Below are 18,644 nucleotides of genomic sequence, written 5' to 3' on the forward strand. Positions count from 1 at the left end.
AGCAGTGGCTAGTCCATCGTTAGGGGCGAACGCTCGTCACCTCGATGTTTGAGTCTCGATCTCCGCAGAGAGAGCAGTGGCTAGTCCATCGTTAGGGGCGAACGCTCGTCACCTCGATGTTTGAGTCTCGATCTCCGCAGAGAGAGCAGTGGTTAGTCCATCGTTAGGGGCGAACGCTCGTCACCTCGATGTTTGAGTCTCGATCTCCACAGAGAGAGCAGTGGCTAGTCCATCGTTAGGGGCGAACGCTCGTCACCTCGATGTTTGAGTCTCGATCTCCACAGAGAGAGCAGTGGCTAGTCCATCGTTAGGGGCGAACGCTCGTCACCTCGATGTTTGAGTCTCGATCTCCACAGAGAGAGCAGTGGTTAGTCCATCGTTAGGGGCGAACGCTCGTCACCTCGATGTTTGAGTCTCGATCTCCGCAGAGAGAGCAGTGGTTAGTCCATCGTTAGGGGCGAACGCTCGTCACCTCGATGTTTGAGTCTCGATCTCCGCAGAGAGAGCAGTGGCTAGTCCATCGTTAGGGGCGAACGCTCGTCACCTCGATGTTTGAGTCTCGATCTCCGCAGAGAGAGCAGTGGCTAGTCCATCGTTAGGGGCGAACGCTCGTCACCTCGATGTTTGAGTCTCGATCTCCGCAGAGAGAGCAGTGGCTAGTCCATCGTTAGGGGCGAACGCTCGTCACCTCGATGTTTGAGTCTCGATCTCCGCAGAGAGAGCAGTGGCTAGTCCATCGTTAGGGGCGAACGCTCGTCACCTCGATGTTTGAGTCTCGATCTCCGCAGAGAGAGCAGTGGCTAGTCCATCGTTAGGGGCGAACGCTCGTCACCTCGATGTTTGAGTCTCGATCTCCGCAGAGAGAGCAGTGGTTAGTCCATCGTTAGGGGCGAACGCTCGTCACCTCGATGTTAGAGTCTCGATCTCCGCAGAGAGAGCAGTGGCTAGTCCATCGTTAGGGGCGAACGCTCGTCACCTCGATGTTTGAGTCTCGATCTCCGCAGAGAGAGCAGTGGCTAGTCCATCGATAGGGGCGAACGCTCGTCACCTCGATGTTTGAGTCTCGATCTCCGCAGAGAGAGCAGTGGCTAGTCCATCGTTAGGGGCGAACGCTCGTCACCTCGATGTTTGAGTCTCGATCTCCGCAGAGAGAGCAGTGGCTAGTCCATCGTTAGGGGCGAACGCTCGTCACCTCGATGTTAGAGTCTCGATCTCCGCAGAGAGAGCAGTGGTTAGTCCATCGTTAGGGGCGAACGCTCGTCACCTCGATGTTTGAGTCTCGATCTCCGCAGAGAGAGCAGTGGCTAGTCCATCGTTAGGGGCGAACGCTCGTCACCTCGATGTTTGAGTCTCGATCTCCGCAGAGAGAGCAGTGGCTAGTCCACCGTTAGGGGCGAACGCTCGTCACCTCGATGTTTGAGTCTCGATCTCCGCAGAGAGAGCAGTGGTTAGTCCACCGTTAGGGGCGAACGCTCGTCACCTCGATGTTTGAGTCTCGATCTCCGCAGAGAGAGCAGTGGCTAGTCCATCGTTAGGGGCGAACGCTCGTCACCTCGATGTTTGAGTCTCGATCTCCGCAGAGAGAGCAGTGGCTAGTCCATCGTTAGGGGCGAACGCTCGTCACCTCGATGTTTGAGTCTCGATCTCCGCAGAGAGAGCAGTGGTTAGTCCATCGTTAGGGGCGAACGCTCGTCACCTCGATGTTAGAGTCTCGATCTCCGCAGAGAGAGCAGTGGCTAGTCCATCGTTAGGGGCGAACGCTCGTCACCTCGATGTTTGAGTCTCGATCTCCGCAGAGAGAGCAGTGGTTAGTCCATCGTTAGGGGCGAACGCTCGTCACCTCGATGTTAGAGTCTCGATCTCCGCAGAGAGAGCAGTGGCTAGTCCATCGTTAGGGGCGAACGCTCGTCACCTCGATGTTTGAGTCTCGATCTCCGCAGAGAGCGCAGTGGCTAGTCCATCGTTAGGGGCGAACGCTCGTCACCTCGATGTTTTAGTCTCGATCTCCGCAGAGAGAGCAGTGGCTAGTCCATCGTTAGGGGCGAACGCTCGTCACCTCGATGTTTGAGTCTCGATCTCCGCAGAGAGAGCAGTGGCTAGTCCATCGTTAGGGGCGAACGCTCGTCACCTCGATGTTTGAGTCTCGATCTCCGCAGAGAGAGCAGTGGCTAGTCCATCGTTAGGGGCGAACGCTCGTCACCTCGATGTTTGAGTCTCGATCTCCGCAGAGAGAGCAGTGGCTAGTCCATCGTTAGGGGCGAACGCTCGTCACCTCGATGTTTGAGTCTCGATCTCCGCAGAGAGAGCAGTGGCTAGTCCATCGTTAGGGGCGAACGCTCGTCACCTCGATGTTTGAGTCTCGATCTCCGCAGAGAGAGCAGTGGCTAGTCCATCGTTAGGGGCGAACGCTCGTCACCTCGATGGGTGAGTCTCGATCTCCGCAGAGAGAGCAGTGGCTAGTCCATCGTTAGGGGCGAACGCTCGTCACCTCGATGTTTGAGTCTCGATCTCCGCAGAGAGAGCAGTGGCTAGTCCATCGTTAGGGGCGAACGCTCGTCACCTCGATGTTTGAGTCTCGATCTCCGCAGAGAGAGCAGTGGCTAGTCCATCGTTAGGGGCGAACGCTCGTCACCTCGATGTTTGAGTCTCGATCTCCGCAGAGAGAGCAGTGGCTAGTCCATCGTTAGGGGCGAACGCTCGTCACCTCGATGTTTGAGTCTCGATCTCCGCAGAGAGAGCAGTGGCTAGTCCATCGTTAGGGGCGAACGCTCGTCACCTCGATGTTTGAGTCTCGATCTCCGCAGAGAGAGCAGTGGTTAGTCCATCGTTAGGGGCGAACGCTCGTCACCTCGATGTTTGAGTCTCGATCTCCGCAGAGAGAGCAGTCCAAGGGCAGCAGAGCTCAGTGAGTAAGTACTCTGGTTCTGGTGCCTTGAAATGATTTTAAAACTAAAACTAAAATTGTAAACTCAATTCTCTGTGTGATTGGTATCCAGTTTGGAGAAGTTGAGATCGGAGTAATTTGATCAGAGTCTCGACTACCAGTGAACAGCCTGACAGCAGCATTCTGTACTAGTTGAAGGCGCCCGATAGATAATTGATTGGCTCCAAGATAAAGTGAATTACAATAACCAAGTCATGAGGTGATAAAAGCATGAACGACTATTTCAAAATTCTTTGGAGAGAGAAAAGATTTGACTTTTGCAAGACGCCGTAAGTGAAGAAAGCAAGAGTTAACCACGGAGTTAATTTGCTGATCAAACTTAAGGCCCGAGTCAAACACCAAAACTAGATTTCTTGCAGATTTAACTCATCAAGATCTAGAATACCGGAGTCATGACGATCACTTGGTCCAAACAATATTACTTCAGTTTTGTTCTCATTTAGAGCCAAAACAGTGTGTGCCAGCCATAGCTTCACTTCCTGAACACATGCAAGCAGAGCTTCCAAAGAACTCAAATTACAATTGGGTATCGTCGCCGTATAAATGAAATGATACTCCGTGTTTAGAAAAGATAGAATCCAATGGTTACAGATATAAAGAGAGTAATCTCGGCGCTAGAATAGATCCCTGAGGAACACCACAGGAGAGATGTGCTGCTGAGGAAGAGCAGTTCCCAACACACACAGAGAATGTTCTATTAGTTAGAAAACACTGAAACCAATTTAAAACGGTGCCGTGAATGCCTAAACCCTTCAGTCGAGAGATAAGAATTTAATGGTCGACCATATCAAAAGCAGAGCTCATACTTGAGCTCATTCTGCTTCAGTGTGTGTCAGACACTCATGTGTGTTTCTTCTCCTGACAGACGCCGCTGCCGCACAGGAACACACACAGAAACAGGAGAAACACATACAGGAACACACACAGAAACAGGAGAAACGCACACAGAAACAGGAGAAACACACACTGAAACGGGAGAAGCCTGCGCCGGTGCCGGAGACCATGGATGTGGAATAACACTGAGTTTCTTATGATCGGACTGATACTCATAATCATCTTCTGTCTTCAAACACGAGAGAGCGAGTCGGTCATGAGCTTCATTAATATCCTCGTCACAGCGTCAGTCTGTCATCAGTCTCACATCAGTCAGTGTGAACTATAGAAGCTGTGTGTGTGTGTGTTTATTGACCAATAGCAAAATACTGTCACATGGTCTTCAGAATTCACACTAATATGCTGATTTGCTGCTTAAGAAACATTTGTTATCAATGTTGATCACAAGAATAAAATACAGTGGACTATATATTCACATAGAAAACATATATTTTTCATTGTAATAATATTTCACTGTTTTTACTGTATTGTAATCAATTGTATGCTATAAAAACAATAAAAGCCTTAATGTTCATGTATATCTTTTCTGTTGCTCAAACAGAGCGTTAGCGCTTGCGACGGTGAGGTCACGGGTTCGACTCCCAGGGGAAGCAAGAACTGATAAGAATTTAAAATGTGTAGCTTGAAGTGCGATGTAAGTTGCGTTGGATAAAAGCGTCTGCCAAACGCATGAGTGAGGGATAATGTAGAGGTTATTATAGCTAACCCAAGGGCTTGTATTCGCTATATCAACCGCCTCACTCTACATTATCCCACTTATTACATGGCTACCTACCAAATAAATCAATAATCTGACACAAAATATTGATTTAAAAAGGAGTTTATTGATTTAAAAACGATTGTATTGCTTCCGCTAAAGAAAGTAGTCCGTTCCGTCTCTACAGTTAGGATCCTGCGTCCATAGCAACGCTCTGTTTTTCATGGCAACGGTGTGTTATACCCATAGACAGTATAAGAAATGGACAGAGTCATCTCATTGGAACTCAATTGAGGCAAGTGAAGCCCATTTTCAGCGATTTTTTAGGACTTCCGTTCCTGACGCGCAGACTCAAACTGAGCTTGACGACGTAGATGTGACGTGAGCAACCCGTCTGTCTTCTAGTGGCTGTGGCATGAGAAATCTGAATCATTCCCTTCCGAATCTTGCAGAGACGGAGATCGTGAGTAGGAGGTGTTCATGAGCTAGGAGCAGGAGAAACTTTTGCTAGGTATTCTGATTAATTATTTTGTCATTTTGCCTCCACGTCCCCCCGATTGCCCGCGAGCTTCTCCTCCCGTCAATACGGTAATCTCTCTACTGTGCGACAGAGAGTCGTGTGGTTATGACGCAATCGTTAGCCTACTTTTACAAAAACTGTTTTTACGGGGCCATAACGTAAGCTACAAGGTAATGGAGCATTTTATACATTGTCGTGTTTCTTTAGAAATAAATAATGGACAAATGGAGTCTTCAAACGCCTCAGATGTAAAGTTATTCGCTGTCAAAGTGACGCCAAAATGAATGGGAGTCAATGGGATGCTAACAGCAGGTGAAGTTCTGCTACAAGATGGTGGCACGCGGCCGGCTTCAACTTCCGGTCGACTTCCTTCCCGCTTGGTTATACCAAAGTCCTTTTAGGCAAGTCGTGCCACTCGGCTGCCATCTTGGCAATGCCTCCGGGCAGCTATTTCGGACTAACAAGACCAGGCTCCTATCTAAATGAATGGGCAGAGAGTCAGAACTGCACTTTCACTGGTCACCGGGACATAAAAACTGCATGTATAGAAACAGCAGTAAAATGATAAAAATCGCTGAAAAAGTTTGACTTTGCCCCAAAATAAGGTTTAAAACGCCTTTTTCCCCACAGGTTATACTTTTACTACGCATGCGCAAGGGTCCACGACACCAACTTAATTTACGTCTCTATCCAGAATGCCGGTGTTGTGCAATATTCAATGTAAATATTGTTCACCATTATTTAAATATAAGCAGGTTTGCACTTTATCAGTAATAACAATGTAATGTATAGATCAGTTGTTTTAACTATTCATTTTATGAATCGGTTCAAAGGAGTCATTAGTTCGCGAATGGACGTGTCATACGGTTGTGTGATTATCCCAGCATTTAGGACATGGACATCGCACAAGGTTTGTGTCAACACAGAAAACATTACATCACTGGATAGGTCATTTATTTAGAGAGTAATTTTATGTCAGCTGAATGTGCGGAACGCATTTCAGAGAAGATAAGGCAACGTATTTTAGCACAATTCACACCCAGCGGTAATTCAGGGGAAAAAAAATTCAGAATGCTCCACATGAAACTTTGGTCTTCCGACCTTTTACCATCATGTCGTTTTATTTTGACTAATATGCGTGCGTGAGACAGCGCTTAGTTTGGAGACGGTGAAGTCTTGTTTACACTTTCGCCTGGCTGCGGAGAGAGAGAGAGTGCGCGCACGCAACCGGGGGGAAAAAACGACTGTCGCAAAACCTCAACTGTGCGCATGCGTCAGTGGAACCAGACGATAGGCTTAAATGTTTCCCGGCTTGACTGTTAAAAGTAGATGATTGGCTTTCCAGCGGGAGGGGCGGGACATGTGCATACAACCGCCATCTTTGCCGTTACGGGTTTTCCTTATTGTATTGAGGATTGAGGAAGTGGCATATGTCTCTTATATAAATTGTCTCTGGTTATACTTAGCAGCGTCTGATATCAAGAAATAACACACCGCATTCTACATTACAATTCAACCAAGCCATGTAATAAATGTAAATATATAGAAAACCTGAAGTCCAGCGTGCGTGTCGCCCTCTAGTGCTGCGCATGCGCAACTGCAGCGTCAAACACCAACAACATGCGCGCGAGAGAGTTCACCGCTTTATTTGTTTCGCCATACATGTATTTATCAGTGTGAATTTACCTGACTTACTTTAATGCCAATACACCCAAACGTATTTATGTTACCTGTGTAAATAAATAACTTATACTGTAAAAGCAGCTGCAGATGCGCTTCATGTTTCTGACCAGCAGGCGGAAGTGACGCGAAGACAAACAGCGCTTCCGGTTACTCAGGAATCATGGGTAATGAAGTTTTTCATCAGGGGTTCAACCTGGCAAAAACTATTGGATTATTAAAAAAAATAATGCGGGCTGACGGCTTCAACAAAAGCATAAATCATCGATTAATCTCGGAGCTCACAGTAGGGCTGTCTTTAAATGTTTATAAGTTAGTGTTAAAAATGAATTCCCCAGTGGAGAAAATGAATGGAATGACTGTTAATATTTTCGATTAAATGCACTAATACATTTTCGAAAAAGTATATTACTTTTAATAACAATAAAAAGTATTAAAACGCATGGAAGACGCATCTCTTATGTTCACTTACGTTACTATCATCGTCATTTCAAGAAATGCCCTCCAATAAATGTATATATTTTTAAATCCAACCTTGATTTGTTCTGTATTCTTGTTCTCTGTAATGTTGTATCATTGTAAACATTTAAGTTTTGCAAATAAAACAAATTAAAACAGGAAGTTGCGTGATGTTTTCTTCGCTGTCGTCACTCTCTCAGGTGATGTTCGTGTGTGTCGCCCTCTAGTGCTGCGCATGCGCTACTGCAGCCTCGACAACACACTGCGCGTGCACGTCACATGTAAGAGTTCACAGTGACACTTACAAGCGTTTAGAGCCACTGAAGATGAGTGAGGAAATCAGCTCTTAATGAATGAATGATCTTCGTTGTGCTCATTTACTGCTGTTGAACATTTAGATTTGTGTGCATCTCAGATCAGTGTGTGTGTGTGTGTGTGTGTGTGTGTGTGTGTGTGTGTGTGTGTGTGTGTGTGTGTGTGTGTGTGTGTGTGTGTGTGTGTGTGTGTGACAGCATCATCAGCATCAGCATCATCATCATCATCCCGCGGAGGACAAAGACACAGAAATGGGTCACTGATCTGATGGTAAGTGCCTGATCTCCAGCATTGCTGAAGCTTCACTGTGTTCAGATAAAGAGAGATTCTCGCGTCTGAACGTGTTTGTGTTCGAGAATCGACTTTGTTCGTGTGATTCTGTGGGAGTTTCAGGGGTTTCTCGACACATTCGCTCCAGATAACGGGACATTACGGACTCGCTCACAGCCTTCTGCGGGTCGGGTCGATTTAGCGAAGAAAATCAGCAATTAATGTGTTTAATTTCGCACTATATAACTAACGTGACTTTAATAGTAAGAACATCGGCGGTTTCCAGGTGTTTTGTGTTTCGTGTTTCATAAGGATTGCATCACGACACACACCGGACACTGTTCCAGTGATGCTCAGTCTCCATGGCGACCAGCATCAGCATCAGCACCATCACATCATCATCTTCATCTTCTTCATCACACACACGTCTGAATCACAGAGGCTTCGCAGTTTGTGCTCACACACACTGCATGAGTGTATGAATAACGTGCTAATGAGTAATCGGCCCGGCTGATAGCAGAGGTGAAGGTGTGTGTGATTGTGTTGTGCTTTTATAATGTTCTGTGATAAACGTTCCTCTACAGGGATCAAAGGTTTGCCTGCCGGAGATTCAGAGCGAGTGTGTGTGTGTGTGTGTGTGTGTGTGTGATCTGTGAACCCCAATGACTGGAAGGAATCAGATGGAGATCAGCCTTCACATGCTCAGCATCGGTCAGTCAGCTCTTTATTATCTGCTATGATCCTTAATCACTTCTTGCTCATATTTATTTACATATTTATATGTTCATTGAGTTATTATTTTGACAACATAAAACATTCAGTCTGAAAGGCCACGAGCAGTGTCTATAATCAGTAAATGCTGTAAACTTAATATAATGTGATCTTACAACAAATATCTCAGCGAACAGGAAACATTCTCAGAAGGTTCTCTCAATGTTATGATCAAACGTTCTTCCAGTAACATTAATAGAGCGTTCATTTACTGTTATCTGGTCTTTAATAATGTTCTCAGAACACTAGAACAAAAACATTATTTATTCATCGATCAGGGAATGTTTCTTCTGGAATGTTTCAGTGGATGTTTGTTTTTAAATGTAACGTTTTTTAAATGTTTCTACTTGTTTCAGAACGTTCAGATTCAAAAGTAACGTTCCATAATGTGTGAAGAATGATACAATGTTACTGTTCCCGTAACGTTCACAGAACCAAGAAGAAACGCTTTTAAAACATTTAAACGTTTTCAACGTTCAGGGAACATTCAGAAATAATATTTTCATAACTTCATGTGAACATTATCTAAACGTTCTTCTGCTTGTTAGTTTGTCACTGTTTGTTACAAATCATTGTGAACTATGATGAAAAAACCAAATACTGTTTTATTTTCAGTTATTGCAGAAATAATCAATGCACATTGAACTTGATATTTTCATGTGTTTGTGATATGTACAGTATTTTCTGGCGTATTTCACAAGAGCTGATGACTGATCGAGCTCTTTGGACTTCAGTTGTGTCTATAAAGAGGACTGATCAGATAAGGTGTTCTGGTTTTCTCAGGTGTGTGAGGACGAACGCTTCTCTTCCTCAGTTCCTCGATCCCGTCATCATCATCATGCGCCTGATCTCGGGTCGGATCCGGGCCTCGGTGTCGGTCCTGCTCGCGTGTCTCGTCCTGCAGGCCTGCGGGGCCCCGGAGCCCGACAGAGACACCTGCTACTCTCGCCAGCACAGAGACGTGGCCGTGAACACTCCCGTGGCTCTGGAGCAGGAGGGAACCGTGATGGAGGCGCGAGTGAAGCCGTCGGAGAAAGACTGTATACTCACCTGTTGCTCTGAGGACCTGAGGCCAGGTAATGTGTTCATCTCACACCTGAGGCCAGGTAATGTGTTCCTCTCACACCTGAGGACCTGAGGCCAGCTATCAGGGCTCCAGACTAACTGGCTTTGGAAGCGACACATAATTCTGTATTATGAATTTTGAAGGCCAGACAAGTAATTTGTTGAGGTCAGTTTGTAAAGAAAGACTACACGCCTGCACACACATATATTCATACGCTCATATCTATAGACTAAACACGTAATACGCATGTGCACACCATCAGAGCTTTCAACACTTGCACCTTGGATCCTGTTTCAAGGTTTGCGTTCTCAACCAAACACTGTTGTTGTACGAATGGGCTGACAATAAAGCACTGAGCTTAATTTGGGGTGTAGATAAAATTAACTTTAATTATTATCATTCACAATATCTCAATGTTAATTAAAAGAAAAATGAGTGAAAAAAATTGATATTAGTGAGTGAAAATAGCTATGAAGCCAATAAGCGTCCTCTGCTGCCGCCTACTGGTTATAATGGTAATTAATTCATTTTTGTTTTTAATTAAAGGTGCTCTAAGCGATCCCGGGAGTCATAACTTCTTGTTGACATTCGAATTGTTGTCAAACAAAACGGAGGCTAGCTAGACCCTCCCTCCTCCTCATCCCGTCTCCTCCCTCCTCCCCTCCCTTCCGGCATAAAGGAAAGTCAAAATAGTCACTACAAACAAAGTTAAATTTGACTGATACTTCATTCAATGTGTAATGTCGCCAAGTTAGATAAATGCTTTTATATATTGCAGAACAGAATGCAGAAAAAGAGAAACATTATCTTAATCGTTTCGCCACCTGAGGTCATAACTATAACGTTAGCTCCCATAAAAGGATGCAATAATAGCAAGATAACGTTAGCTTCGCGTTTCCCAGTGAGCATAAACAACGGTAGCGGCGTAAACAAATTTAGTCAAAGTTGTCAATAGCCTATAAATGAACATTCAAATCCATAACAAACAGTGGATGAAAACAGTCATTCACACAAATTGTCGCCCTACTGTGAATTTGCTTGATCATTTACAATAGAGATTGATCGCTAGCTGAAACATATATGTTGTATTCACCAAAGTTAACGCTGACTGCATAGATCTAGCTAATTACATCCTTGTGTTGGTTTGGCGAACATGAACGTCAGTTTAGAAAGAAAAATGGATTTACCTGTTCTGCAAAAACAGAGCAACTATGTCGGATTGGAAGCCCTTCTGCCGGCGGAGTTCTCGCCACCTTTCGAAGGTTTTTCCGATGTAAATTCGGGACTTCACACGTTCCTTATCCTTGTCCCTCTTCTTTGCAATTTGTTCATCGAAACGTTGTCTCTTTGGTCGTGTGTCGGCCATATTCAAACTTCCCTCTTCATGCTTCTCTCTCCTCCACACCCCCTTCATGTGCACGCGCACTAACCCCCCAAACCCCACCCTCCAATGCTTCTTGTCGGTGATTGGCTGGAACTGTTTGTTGTGTTTCGTGGTGCGGGTGAGCCCAGTTTGTTTTTGTTTCCGTTTGTGGAGCCTGTGGTGTCTAGAGAGACCGCGTTTTTTTACAGTGTGTTCAGGGGACAGGCAGCTAGCGGATAGTGAGGAGATGTTTGCTGTATGTGACAAAAAATGTTTGGGCCTAAAAAACGCGTCGCATCACTTAGAGCACCTTTAAGTGTGAATTTTCCTTCATCTTGAAACGTTTTGTTTTATAAATGGGGACAATCTTTGAAGGATGAACAAAAATGTTTTGGTCATCGCATTAAAAATAAATAAATTTAAATATAATAACATAGTTTTGAAGTGCTGGAAAAAGATGTGTTGTACTCATAAGCGTTTGACTATTTCTGCCACAATACCATAGTTACATTTAGTGTTACTACAGTAAATCCATGGTGAATGTTGCTGATCTGTGGACCTGAAGCCTTATATAACTTGTTCATTCATGGCACAGTGTTTCTCCAGGTTTGATCAGCGCTGTTTGTTCTGATATCTGTGGTTTATAACAGAGAACTCCCGCAGCAATGTTATTAATTCTGTGGTGAATTTGTTGGATTTCCTCACCGTCCTCTTCCCGCAGGGGTGAAGTGTAACCTGGTGGTGTATAACCCACCGCACCGGCCCGGGGATCAGAACTGCCTGCTGTTCCACTGTCTGAGCGAGAGGGACTGTCCGCTGATGCCGGCCAGCGCTGGAATCAACACCTACAATATATTCAAGGGTGAGTACAACATCAACAACAACAAGAGCTGAAGGCCAAATCACACCCACTCTGTGTTTAATTTAAAGTATTAGTTCACTTCAGAAATAAAATTTCCCGATAATTTACTCTCCTCACGTCATCCAAGATGTTCATGTCTTTCTTTCTTCAGTCGAAAAGAAATTAAGAAAACATTCCAGGATTTTCCTCCATATAGTGACTTCAATGGGGTCCAACGGGTTGAAGGTCCAAATGTGAGTTTCAGTGCAGCTTCAAAGTCTCGACACGATCCAGCCGAGGAATAAGAGTCTTATCTAGACAAACCAGCCGACATTTTATAACAAAAATAAACATTTATATACTTTTTAACCACTAATGCTGGTCTTGCTCTAGCTGTGATGCGCCACACTTTACGTAATCGGGTTGAAAGGTCAAGCGTGACGTAGGCGTAAGTACAGACCTAGTGTTTACAAAGCCCTAGTGTGCAAAGACAATGTCAAACGCCATTTAAAAAAAAAAAAAAGGTAAAACAATAATGTCGGACGATTTTCAAGTTGGAGGAGAAACTGAGATGGAGTTTTTCGCTCTACTCTACATTTTCCGCCTACTTCCGGATAGAGACTTTGAAGCTGCACTGAAACTGCAATTTGGACCTTCAACCCGTTGGACCCCATTGAAGTCACTATATGGAGGAAAATCCGGGAATGTTTTCCTCAAAAACCTTAATTTCTTTTCCACTGAAGAAAGAAAGACATAAACATCTTAGATGACGTGGGAGAGTAAATTATCAGGAAATTTGAATTCTGAAGTGAACTACTCCTTTAAAGCACTTCATTGGTTTGATTGTGTTTACATACTACACAGCCAAAACATTATACACTACAAAAAGCTTTCTAAAAGATATGATTCTTTATATATAGGGTGTCTGAGTATGTGTGTGAATTGATATTAAGTGTGTGTTCAGAAGGCCGGTGATTTAGAGCGCTACCATGTGTGAGTATTCTGGGATATGGAGTCCGGGGCGGCCATGTTTGAAGTCTGAGGTGCATGCTGGGAATTGTAGTCCTCTGACCTCACAGAGCCATCCGGGAGCGCTGATTTTCTCTGGCCAATCCCTGGGACGAGCACCAATTCTGGATGATTATCATGAAACTTGTCTTGTGCTGAAATCCAACACTGTTCTTCTGGTCCATATCCCTCCCAGTCTATAAGATACTCCAGCTTGACATTCTTCCGATGCGAGTTCAATATGGACTTGACCAAGTATGCTGGCTGTCCTTCGATGTCTAGGGGAGACTGGGAGAGAGACATGAAATGAGGGCGCTAGTCAACTGTGGCGAGGAAGTTCAAGTCTGTAGTAGGGCTGGGCGATATGGACCAAAAGTCATATCGCGATATATTTAGGCTGAATATCGATATACGATATATATCCCGATATTTTTTCCGCAAAGTGAGAGAAAATGTTCAAAGTCAAAGCCAAATATGACGTCACAAGTAGTTTTATTGAAACCAACTATTTCAGTGAACAGTTGCAAAATCAAATGAATAAATAATAAACAGGTTTCTTCACCTAAGTTGGGGCTGCACAATTATGACAAAAATCATAATTGCCAATTATTCCCTTCGAATTGTAATTGCGATTTATTTACATATATGTACATAAATTGTAAGAATATGACTAATAGTAAAGACTAGTACTAATAAATAAACATTAGGCCTATGCTAAAGTTATTAAATGGCAGTCCCAAACTAGTTTTTGTTAATACAATGTTGGTATGAGCCACTACAGTCATTTAAAAATATAAAAAATAACACAAAGAAAAATAGTGGCATTTTGGGGTTAATATGGAAGGGACAGTTACCATGTTGAATACACAATATTAACATAACTGTTTATGAAACATGGAAACTGCTCCTGGTGAATAGAATGAAAATCATACCTGCATTACTTTTATTTCGTGTAATTTACAACGTAAAGGCGTTGCATGCTCGTTGTTTCTTTTGCACTTGATCAGTGAGGCGATACAGCGCGCGCGCCGCAGCATTTGCGCGTGCAATTGAAGAGTGTGCGCTACGAGAACAGGATAACGGCTGACAGGACAAGACAGGACACTGCCTGGTAGTTCCTATTGTGCTGGGTTTTCTGAAGTAGTCATGATTCGCCTCTCATAACATAACATTCTCTAAACACGCACGCAGAGTGGAAAAGGAGGAGCGGGGAGCAAGGATCACAGCGCAAATTTGAACTATATCGATATATGCGATATGGTCTAATTCCAGTCTGAACCAATCATCTACAGCAGGAGAATCTGTTGGGTTATCACTCCATGACAGTAATGGAGGCTGGTATCCAACAACACAACAGGGAAGGCACTGGGACCAGTCTCCTGGGTTGGTAAAAGAGAATGTGCGAAGGAACCGTCCGATTTCTTGGTTTGCCGGTTCTGGCCTTTAGCTTGGGGGGGGTGTCCTGACCTTAGACTCATTGTTTCCCCCTTCCTGCACACGAGAGGTAAACTGTGGTCCTCTTTCACTCACGATATCCTCGGGTATCCCAAAATACCTGAACACATGATTAAATAACAGTTCTGCAGTGGCAAAAGCCAAAGGCAGGTTAGGTAGAGGAATCTGACGTAGGGACTTCAAGAATATGTCTATAACGACCAAAATAGTCGTGTTACCACTGGATTCTGGTAGATCCGTGAGGAAATCAGTGGCTTTGTGGGACTGGGGACACTGAGGTTTGGGAAGAGACATGAGCTTTCCAGTAGGCAGAGATCCTGGTACTTTAGATCGTGCACAGATGGAGCATGACAACACAACACGCCGAATATCGGTTAGCAGGTTATTCCACCTGTACTTTCCCCTCAGTCAAGTCAAGTCAAGTTTATTTGTATAGCGCTTTTCACAATACAGATTGTATCAAAGCAGCTTCACAGTATTAAATTAAAATAATACAACAAAGTTTGTTTCAAGAGGAATTTATTGATTGATAAAATTAAATTAAATATCCCCAAAATATCCCCAATATTTCAAAAATATATTTCAAAAATATCCTCAGTATGTGCGTTGAGTGCCTGGATGGCCAGTGTCAACAGAAGTGTCAGCAGAAGTGTGGTCAGTGTCAATGATTCTGTCACGTAAATGAAAAGGAAGGAAGCGTTTGTTAGGAGGACAGGAGGCAGGTATTTGGCTTTGTGGGAAGTTGGATATTTCTTGATCCAGTTCCCAGTCTCTACTCTGCAGGCAGGGGGAATAATATACTCTTCACTGTTGGTATGGATGCAAGATAAAGCATCGATATTCTTTGATCCTGGACGAACTGACAATGTGAAATGAAACTGATTGAAGAAAAGGGACCAATGGGCTTGTCTGGGGTTCAGGCGTTTAGCAGAGTGAAGATATTCTTGGTTCTTGTGGTGATTGTAAATGGTGAAAGGATGCTCTGCTCCCTCGAGCCAATGTCGCCGTTTCTACAGAGCCAGTTTGACTGCCAACAGTTCCCAGTTTCCAAAATCTTTGTTACGCTCGGCTGGTGAAAGTTTCCTGCGAAAAAAAGCTACTAGATGAATTTTAGGTTTTTCTCCAAAACTCTGGGAAAGAATGGCACCAACTCTACCTCAGAAGCATCTACTTCTACAACAAAGGGCTTGGAAGGATCAGGGTGTTTAAGAACGGGAGCCGTAGTGAATGCAGCTTTTAACTGAGTAATAGCTTGATCAGCACTGGAACTCCAGGTTAGACGCTTTGATCCCCCTTTGAGCAAAGATGTGAGAGGATGAGCTTTGGAACTAAAGCCCCGTATGAATCTTGGTAAAAATGGGCAATTCCTAGGAATCTCTGTAGGTCTTTGCAGTTTTGAGGTGTAGGCCAGTCAACTACAGCGGGTACTTTGGATTGATCCATTGACACCCCCTCTGGACTGATGATGCATCCTAAGAAGGATATGATGTGTTGATGAAATTCACATTTCTCCCCTTTCACATATAGCTTATGTTGCGAGAGACGCCGGAGGACTTGATCTAAATGGGTCGCAAAGGAGGGTGAATACACTAGAATATCGTCTATGAAGACAATCACAAATTGTCTTAAAGGACAAGTTCGGTATTTTACACTTAAAGCCCTGTTTTCAGATCGTTTCTGATGAAATACAATGGTTAAGATTGAAATTTGGACAAATGCTGCTGGCCCGAGAATTTTCGGTTTCTGTGGTAGCACACAAACAAGTCAATGGAGTTGGACAAAAACTACGATAAAACCTGTTGGAAAGCATCTTTTGCAGCGATTTTTGTGTGAGCATATCAGTGAACACCCCTGACCACTCGGTGAGTTTCACGTCTTTGTAAACGAAAGTTTAATGCGTTTTAGGAAGGATTATTCCAGTGCACCTATGCAACCATTGTGGAGGTGGGGGGGGTGCTACCACAGAAACCGAAAATTCTCGGGCCAGCAGCATTTGTCCAAATTTCAATCTTAACCATTGTATTTCATCAGAAACGATCTGAAAACAGGGCTTTAAGTGTAAAATACCGAACTTGTCCTTTAAGTAATCTCGTAGGACGTCACTGATGAGACACTGGAAAACAGAGGGGGCGCTAGAGATCCCATATGGCATAACACAGCTCTCACAGTGGCCAGATGTGGTACTGAAGGCCGTCTTCCATTCATCTCCTTCACGTATGTGTAAGTTTGTAAAAAACAGTGCATTACGGAGCTGTGTTAGCAGGCACTGACAGATGCCTGTATTTGACCACACATTGGTTCAAGCCCTGATAATCACTCCCTTTGTTTTAACAACAAAAAAGAAACCAGCCGATGCAGGTGATGTTGCAGGTCTGAGGTACCCTTGTTGTAACTCCTCCTGTACATATTCTTCCATAGCTTTTTGTTCAGTTAAGGAAAGTGGGTAGACTTTGGTGCGGGGGGGATGACTTTAAGGGTTAACAGATACAACTTTGCTTTAGAAGTATTTTTCTGCTTTAGAACCTATTGTAAACTGTTACCAAAATAGTATTAAAATAAATGATCACATTAATTCATAGACATAATGAAGATTCAAAGAATCAACATACTATAAGTAGGTGGATGGTATTTGATTTGGTTGATTTGGTTTCTGATGGTGTTCAGCTGAAAAAAAAATTTCTTGCAATTGTATTAATCTCTTCAGGTGCAACTCATCCAACGACTAAAGCAAATGGAAGAATAACAGCCAAACCTGCACCCAGTGTACAGACAAAGCTGACCACGACCACAACAACAACAACAACACCGACAACAACAACAACAACAACAACAACAACACCAACAACAACAACAACAACACCGACGATAACACCCACAACAACAACAACACCAACAACATCAACACCACTTTCAACAACACCCACCACACCGCCACCAACCAGCACTGAAGAACCGCTGATTGGGTCAGAATCACACGTGATGCTTGTAACCGACGCTGTGACGGCCGCACCCGTTGCCACGACGACCGCACCCGTTGCCACGACAACCGCACCCGTTGCCACGACAACTACACCCGTTGTCACGACAACCACCACCACTACAACCACAACGACAGCTAAAAGCACCAGCACTAAAGCGCCACGGCCTCCGGTCAAACCCAACAGAGTCCGAAAACCCGGCAAACCTTCCAGACCAGAACCACATCCAGTAAAGCCCGTCAGAGCGACCGCCAGCCCGACAACCACCGGCACATACACCCCAGCGACAACTACAACCACCACAAGAGCTACAACCACCACTACTACACCCACCACAACTACACCCACACCCACAACTATACCCACAACAACTACACCCACAACAACTACAACAACTATATCTACACCTGCACCTGCGGCTCCACCCGCTGGGCCCGAGACTGAGAGTGAGTCGAGGCGCCGGGGCTTTGGTTCTCCTGCCGGCAGCCCGGTTCCGGTGAAGCCCAAGGTGTCTCGGGTGATGTGGAAGAACAGCCTGGTGGCCATCGTGGTGCTCACACTCCTCTTCCTCGTGCTCATCCTCGCTCTGGTGGCCCGGAAAGCCATGGAGTCCTTCGACAGGCGCCACTACACACGCCTGGAGCTCAACGACCTGCACTACGAGGTGTAACACCACTGACAATCTGTTCCAGAGGAGTGCGTTTCCTCACGGAGAGAAAAGCTTTGTATTTTGATATATCTAGGCTGTTTTGGTTTCCACGGTTCAAGGAGAGAAATAAAAAGCAATACACTGAACTCAGGTCGCCTCAAATGATGACATGAAGGCTGAGATCTTGAACAGCTTCGCCACTGTAAGATGTTTCTTTCTTTCTTTCTTTCTCACCAAGCGTTTCTTAGTACGAGTGTCAGCAAACATCATTAACATGTTCTCTTGTAAGAAGCACTTCACGGGTCTGAGAGCGACTGTGTTTCACTGCTCACTAGTGTAGTTGTGCACTTGTTACTGTGTCACATGACTGCTGGAGAGATTCCCACACGCACTTCATATTTCAGTGGAAGTGAAACAGTGTTTGTTTGTAATTCACTGCATCTTTCTCTGCGATCGTCCAGGCGGTGGCAGAGGTCAATCGTTTATTTCACAGCATGATTCACTGAAATCTGTCCAGTTCACTCTTAAGTTCACTTTTAATCTTATTCTGCTTTGGTATTTTCTAATCTGTTAGTGTATGTTGGTGGTAAATTTTTTGGTGAGTCTTGGCTTTTACAGACACCTTGAGATTAATGTGACTGTTTTGTTTCTCTTGCAAAGAAATAAAAAGGAGTCTTTTTCAATATCTACAAGGTTTCTTATTATGTTTCAACAACGACAGACAATAATGTTTC

At 44.5% G+C, this 18,644-nt stretch overlaps 2 protein-coding genes across 5 annotated transcripts in view; both read left to right on the forward strand.

The window, feature by feature from the left end:
• c4h11orf98 (chromosome 4 C11orf98 homolog) overlaps positions 1 to 4,353 on the forward strand; it is an 8,411-nt gene extending 4,058 nt beyond the window's left edge. Inside the window, exons 4-5 of one of the 3 annotated variants that reach the window (XM_082166976.1) lie at positions 3,810 to 3,852; positions 3,886 to 4,353. In XM_082166976.1, coding sequence (XP_082023102.1) covers positions 3,810 to 3,852; positions 3,886 to 3,961 — 119 coding nt within the window. In that variant the 3' untranslated portion in view covers positions 3,962 to 4,353. Of the gene's footprint in view, positions 1 to 3,809 lie in introns of all 3 variants that reach the window. The other 2 variants (XM_082166977.1, XM_082166975.1) reach the window with 2 other exon arrangements.
• A 3,115-nt stretch (positions 4,354 to 7,468) lies between these two features.
• mansc1 (MANSC domain containing 1) lies at positions 7,469 to 18,595 on the forward strand. 2 transcript variants are annotated; one of them, XM_082166971.1, is made up of 5 exons: positions 7,469 to 7,779; positions 8,364 to 8,490; positions 9,334 to 9,626; positions 11,701 to 11,841; positions 16,988 to 18,595. In XM_082166971.1, the coding sequence occupies exons 3-5, from the start codon at positions 9,389 to 9,391 to the stop codon at positions 17,929 to 17,931; spliced, it is 1,323 nt and encodes a 440-aa protein (XP_082023097.1). In that variant the 5' UTR covers positions 7,469 to 7,779; positions 8,364 to 8,490; positions 9,334 to 9,388; the 3' UTR covers positions 17,932 to 18,595. The 2 variants fall into 2 exon arrangements, with proteins under 2 accessions (XP_082023097.1, XP_082023098.1); XM_082166972.1 differs by lacking the exon at positions 7,469 to 7,779 and having other exon boundaries at positions 7,866 to 8,490.
• The last annotated feature ends 49 nt before the right edge of the window (positions 18,596 to 18,644 follow it).

The sequence above is a fragment of the Leuciscus leuciscus genome (assembly GCF_965113295.1).
Source record: "Leuciscus leuciscus genome assembly, chromosome: 4".
Classification (NCBI taxonomy): domain Eukaryota; kingdom Metazoa; phylum Chordata; class Actinopteri; order Cypriniformes; family Leuciscidae; genus Leuciscus; species Leuciscus leuciscus.